The 7500-nt window shown below is 40.4% G+C and overlaps 1 protein-coding gene across 1 annotated transcript in view; it reads right to left on the reverse strand.

The window, feature by feature from the left end:
• LOC143290147 (proton-coupled zinc antiporter SLC30A2-like) overlaps positions 1–7500 on the reverse strand; it is a 76195-nt gene that overhangs the window by 30327 nt on the left and 38368 nt on the right. Inside the window, exon 3 of the mRNA XM_076599448.1 lies at positions 344–500. Coding sequence (XP_076455563.1) covers positions 344–500 — 157 coding nt within the window. The remainder of the gene's footprint in view (positions 1–343; positions 501–7500) is intronic.

Consider the following 7500-nt stretch of genomic DNA (forward strand, 5'->3'; position numbering starts at 1 on the left):
AGCGATGCGCTCTCCCTGGGGAGAGCAGCCCGAATTTTACACAGAGAAATCTGTTGTGTGTACAAATAAAAATAACACCAAATAAGCGGTTAAGGTGACATGGTACAGTATATGACACCAAATAAGCGGTTAAGGTGACATGGCAAAGTATAGGACACCAAATAAGGGGTTGATTTAGGAAACCTCAATGTCTTAAACTTGATTCAAAGAAACACCCACACACCTCTACAACTCCGTAAGCACAACAAGCCAAGCTTGTAACCATGCTGTAAAACGGACACTGGCCAAGAAACTGGCTGCAACTCTGCACCAAGTGGGATACAGAAACAGACAGGTGACTCACATCAGGTTGAAGACCACTCCCAAGGAAGCGGTGATGAGCATTTCGTCGGGCTTGACGTCCATGTAGTGCTTGTTGATGATGCGTTCCACAGCAATGTAGCACAACACGCCCGACACCAGCCAGATGACGAACACGCTGAACAGCGCCCCCAGCACCTCTGTGGCCACACAAACCACCGTCACACTTCCTCAGTCAGGCGTCACACAAACCACCGTCACACTTCCTCAGTCAGGCGTCACACAAACCACCGTCACACTTCCTCAGTCAGGCGTCACACAAACCACCGTCACACTTCCTCAGTCAGGCGTCACACAAACCACCGTCACACTTCCTCAGTCAGGCGTCACACAAACCACCGTCACACTTCCTCAGTCAGGCGTCACACAAACCACCGTCACACTTCCTCAGTCAGGCGTCACACAAACCACCGTCACACTTCCTCAGTCAGGCGTCACTCAGTTCAGACAAATCCATATGGGCCACACTACATCTGCTCGGCAGATGCCAGACAGCAGCATAACCCAACATGCTAAGCCTGTCCTTGTGTGTGTGTGTGTGTGTGTGTGTGTGTGTGTGGTGTGTGTGTGTGTGTGTGTGTGTGTGTGTGTGTGTGTGTACTGCTGGGCTCACTGGATGATGCATGTTATGGAATTAGAGATAAATGATAAATCCAAGCCCAGATGTCTTCGTTTTTCCATAAAGTAAATGGAGAACACACCACAGTCTTGGTTAATCTTCTAACCATTCAAACTGTATTTGCGTTGGGGGTGGGGTGGTGGCTTTAAAAAAGCTCTCAGTTATGTTCCTGTTGGTCGTAATGTACCTTCATAAGGGAGGTTGATTTGCACAGCCAGCGACAGCTGTTTGGCATTTATAAAGAGCTCATCGGGCTTGCTACCCGCTCTGGACAGCAAACCAGAGAGAAACCACTACTCAAGCATGGAGAAATTTTCCACTTGCTTGGCAGGGACCTTTTGTCAATAAAGAAAAGGTCTGTCAATAACTATCATGAGCAGAACAAGAAAGTTAACCTGCTGAGCAATCAAGAGCGGGTAGCTGGCCAGATGAGCGCTACATTGTGCCAAACAGCTGTCGCTTGCTGTGCAAACCAACCTCCCTTTTGGAGCTACACTACCACCCACATGGCTATCGATGAGAACTTTTATAAAACCACCACCCTACTCCAAACGTAAATACAGTTTTTAAAGGTTTAAAGGTTAGAAGATTAACCAAGACTGTTTCTGGCGTGTTCTCCATTACTTTACAGAAAAACAAAGACATCTGGACTTGAATTTATTATTTCTCTCTCTCTCTCTTGCTTTTTTTTTTTTAATAACCAGCTAAAAAAAAGACAAAAATCATGCTTTTTCCGTGAAGTTTGTATTTATACCTACATGCAGTGAATTTATTTTATTTCTACCTTTGTGTTTTGTTCTTACTTGTTCGCCTGTAAATTGGATGTTATTACCTGTAACATCTGCATCAGCAAATAAATCACTTTTGTATATGTGCAATGGTAAAGTTGTGCTTCTCTGTTTTCTCTATGTCCGCTATATGTTTCTCACTTCGGTCATGTCTCTGTATGTGCATAAGTATATATCTGTGTGTGTGTGTGTGTGTGTTTTCTTCTTCAGTTTAACGTCTATTCACTATAAGTGTTTTTAGACGGAAAGGAGTAAAGTAGTGTATAAAGGAAAGGGAATGCATGTGAATATTAGTGTTAAAAAAAAAAAGAAAAAAAAAAAGGTTCATGTTATGTATCAGAGGAAAAGTATATTATAAGAAAAAGTCTAAAGAGGTTGTGGTGTGTATTGAATGAGTTGTCATGGGAAGGAGAATATGTATATGCATATCAACAAGCATTAACCTACAACAATGTAAATATAAATAACAGTATCAAATATAATACATCAAAGGAGGATACCAACTGGACTGGAGTTTAAAATTTCTGAAAACATTCTAAGCAATGAATAATCATTCAAAATCTTTTCAGTGGCTAATGAAATATTGGAAGAAAAGTCATCAACTACATCTTTTGGAAGTAACTGTCTTATGCTCGGACAATGAATGAGTAGATGGCTTACAGTTATTTGCTTACCACATATACATTTTATATTTTTAGAAAATTTTGTACGAAAGGCATTTAAATGAAGTCTATACATTAGACTTGTAATTTGTCTTGAATGTGCTGCTGGTGTCGAATTTAGAAAATGTTTGGGATTAGCTGCATTCTTTGTGTTTACACAACATTGGTAATATTGATTATTTGAATCTATAAGTAATTTCTTAAATCAATTTCTAGATACATTTTCTATACAACTAATCCATTCATGTAGATCTAACTGGATGTCAAGTTGTACTGCGCCTTCGAAACTACGTGCTACTCTTCTAGCTGCTTGGTCTACCCACTCATTTGAAGATATTCCACAGTGCGAAGGTATCCAACAGAAAGTTATTTTAATGCCCTGTTTTGTCAGTTGGTGAATAATATGTTTTATTTCCATTGTCATCTCAATTCACTTCTTTGAATTTGGAGATTCTATAGCTTGTAATCCTGACTTTGAGTCTACACATAATAAAATTTCACTTACAGTTTTCGGAATGTCTGAAATATAATTTAAGGCCATAAGTATGGCTATAAGTTCAGCTGTGAAAATGGAATATTGTCTACCAATGTAGTATAATTTTTCTATTCTAAATGAAGGAATTACAAAAGCCGCTCCTGAATTACCATCTTCTAGAACAGATCCGCCTGTGTATATTTTTAGATAATTTGAATATTGATTTTCTATATGTGAGAGCACTTCAGGTTTTAACAAAAATGGTGACTGGTTCTTGGATAAATCTGTATAATCCATGTCAAAGGTAGCTTTACACTGCTCCCATTCAGGGACTGGTGAAAAAGTAGGTACTTTTGCAATGTGTGTGTGTGTGTGTGTGTGTGTGTGTGTGTGTGTTGGGTGGAGAGAGTATGTGCATGTGTATGGATATAAATGTACCAATGCGTTCATTTTATTACTTTTTACGATGTTAATGATGATGGTGGTGATCATTCTTCGTTGTAGTAGCAGTGGATGTAGCAGTGTTAACAAAATTATTATTTTTGTGTCGTTATCGTTAATGTTGTTATTGTTATTGTTGTCACAAGGACAGATTGGAAGACTGGGCGATGCCTAAAATCTTTATCCTTGAGTAATAAAGTTTTTGAATCTTGAATCTTGAGTCTCTCTCTATATATATGTACACGTGTGTGTGTGTGTGTGTGTGTGTGTGTGCGCGCGCGTGTGTATGTGCATGTGTGTGTGTGTGTGTGTGTGTGAGTGCGTGTGTGCATGTGTGCGTGCGCATGTGCGTGCGCGCGCCCGCATGTGTGTGTATGTACGTGTGTATGTGTGTGTGTGTGTGTGTGTGTGTGTGTGTGTGTGTGTATGTGCGTGCGTTTGTGTGTGTGTGTGTGTGTGTGCGCCCGTGTGTGTGTGCATGTGCATGTGTGTGTGCATGTGCGTGTGTGTGTGCGTGTGTGTGTGCTGTGTGTTGTGTGTGTGTGTTGTGTGTGTGTGTGTGTGTGTTGTGTGTGTGTGTGTGTTGTGTGTTGTGTGTGTGTGTGTGTGTGTGTGTGTTGTGTGTGTGTGTGTGTGTGTGTGTGTGTGCCCATCATAGTGGATTTCTTTTACAGAACGTCACCAGAGGAACAAACACTTTTGTTGCCTTGGGTTCTTTTTCAGTATGCCGACTGCATGCTGCACACATGACCCTGATTTATCATCTCCTATGAATGACTAGATGCCACCATCCATCCTCTCCCTACAGTCCTCACACCCCTCCCCACAATCCTCCCCCCTCCCCTCACTGTCCCTCATTAACAACTCTTTATTTATTTAGTGTAGTATATTTTATCTTATTTATGTATTTATTTATTTATTATTATTATTTTGTTGTTGTTGTTGTTTTGTACCCTAACAGATGACTTCATCAAGTTTTTGCGCCTTATAAATATTATTATTACTAGTTGTAGTTCTTTTTTTTTTATGTATTTCTCTATCATTTATTTATTTATTTATTTTTATCTTATTCATTTATTTATTTATTTATTTATTTTGTTTTGTTTTGTTTTGTTTCGTTATTTTATTTTATTTATTCATTTATTATTTTTATTTATTTATTTTTTTTCAAGGCCTGACTAAGCGCGTTGGGTTACGCTGCTGGTCAGGCATCTGATTGGCAGATGTGGTGTAGCATATATGGATTTGCAGCGACGCCTCCTTGAGCTACTGATACTGATACTGATAACAACTCTGACAGGAACCAGCCACAGACATGGAAGTCAGTGTTGAGGAAAATCAAAACTGAGCTGATAATGAAAGCAGGGTATGTAAGACCACATAAATCACCACACTCCCCTCCCAGCCCCAAAAGCTGATGATAAATGATAAGGAGGACGATGACAATGCTGCCACTGATGATAAATGATAATGAGGACCATGACAATGCTGCCACTGATGATAAATGATAATGAGGACAGTGACAATGCTGCCACTGATGATAAATGATAATGAGGACCATGACAATGCTGCCACTGATGATAAATGATAACGAGGACCATGACAATGCTGCCACTGATGATAAATGATAAGGAGGACCATGACAATGCTGCCACTGATGATAAATGATAATGAGGACCATGACCATGCTGCCACTGATGATAAATGATAATGAGGACCATGACAATGCTGCCACTGATGATAAATGATAATGAGGACGATGACAATGCTGCCACTGATGATAAATGATAATGAGGACCATGACAATGCTGCCACTGATGATAAATGATAAGGAGGACGATGACAATGCTGCCACTGATGATAAATGATAATGAGGACGATGACAATGCTGCCACTTAAGTTAAATGATAACGAGGACGATGACAATGTTGCCACTGATGATAAATGATAATGAGGACCATGACAATGCTGCCACTGATGATAAATGATAAGGAGGATGATGACAATGTTGCCACTCATGATAAATGATAATGAGGACGATGACAATGCTGCCACTCATGATAAATGATAACGAGGACCATGACAATGCTGCCACTGATGATAAATGATAATGAGGACCATGACAATGCTGCCACTGATGATAAATGATAAGGAGGACGATGACAATGCTGCCACTGATGATAAATGATAAGGAGGACGATGACAATGCTGCCACTGATGATAAATGATAAGGAGGACGATGACAATGCTGCCACTGATGATAAATGATACTGAGGGCAGTGACAATGCTGCCACTGATGATAAATGATAAGGAGGACCATGACAATGCTGCCACTGATGATAAATGATAATGAGGACCATGACAATGCTGCCACTGATGATAAATGATAACGAGGACCATGACAATGCTGCCACTGATGATAAATGATAAGGAGGACGATGACAATGCTGCCACTGATGATAAATGATAATGAGGACAGTGACAATGCTGCCACTGATGATAAATGATAAGGAGGACCATAACAATGCTGCCACTGATGATAAATGATAATGAGGACCATGACAATGCTGCCACTGATGATAAATGATAACGAGGACCATGACAATGCTGCCACTGATGATAAATGATAAGGAGGACGATGACAATGCTGCCACTGATGATAAATGATAACGAGGACCATGACAATGCTGCCACTGATGATAAATGATAAGGAGGACCATGACAATGCTGCCACTGATGATAAATGATAATGAGGACCATGACCATGCTGCCACTGATGATAAATGATAACGAGGACGATGACAATGCTGCCACTGATGATAAATGATAATGAGGACCATGACAATGCTGCCACTGATGATAAATGATAACGAGGACCATGACAATGCTGCCACTGATGATAAATGATAAGGAGGACGATGACAATGCTGCCACTGATGATAAATGATAATGAGGACAGTGACAATGCTGCCACTCATGATAAATGATAAGGAGGACGACGACAATGCTGCCACTGATGATAAATGATAATGAGGACAGTGACAATGCTGCCACTGATGATAAATGATAACGAGGACCATGACAATGCTGCCACTGATGATAAATGATAAGGAGGACGATGACAATGCTGCCACTGATGATAAATGATAATGAGGACGATGACAATGCTGCCACTGATGATAAATGATAATGAGGACGATGACAATGCTGCCACTCATGATAAATGATAATGAGGACGATGACAATGCTGCCACTGATGATAAATGATAAGGAGGACAATGACCATGCTGCCACTGATGATAAATGATAAGGAGGACGATGACAATGCTGCCACTGATGATAAATGATAACGAGGACCATGACAATGCTGCCACTGATGATAAATGATGAGGACAATGACAATGCTGCCACTGATGATAAATGATAATGAGGACGATGACACTGATGATAAATGATAACGAGGACCATGACAATGCTGCCACTGATGATAAATGATAACGAGGACCATGACAATGCTGCCACTGATGATAAATGATAATGAGGACCATGACAATGCTGCCACTGATGATAAATGATAACGAGGACCATGACAATGCTGCCACTGATGATAAATGATAACGAGGACCATGACAATGCTGCCACTCATGATAAATGATAACGAGGACCATGACAATGCTGCCACTCATGATAAATGATAATGAGGACCATGACAATGCTGCCACTGATGATAAATGATAAGGAGGACGATGACAATGCTGCCACTGATGATAAATGATAAGGAGGACCATGACAATGCTGCCACTGATGATAAATGATAAGGAGGACCATGACAATGCTGCCACTGATGATAAATGATAATGAGGACGATGACACTGATGATAAATGATAATGAGGACGATGACAATGCTGCCACTGATGATAAATGATAAGGAGGACGATGACAATGCTGCCACTGATGATAAATGATAACGAGGACGATGACAATGCTGCCACTGATGATAAATGATAAGGAGGACGATGACAATGCTGCCACTGATGATAAATGATAAGGAGGACGATGACAATGCTGCCACTGATGATAAATGATAAGGAGGACGATGACAATGCTGCCACTGATGATAAATGATAAGGAGGACGATGACAATGCTGCCACT

The sequence above is a fragment of the Babylonia areolata genome, chromosome 15 (genome assembly GCF_041734735.1).
Source record: "Babylonia areolata isolate BAREFJ2019XMU chromosome 15, ASM4173473v1, whole genome shotgun sequence".
NCBI lineage: Eukaryota > Metazoa > Mollusca > Gastropoda > Neogastropoda > Buccinidae > Babylonia > Babylonia areolata.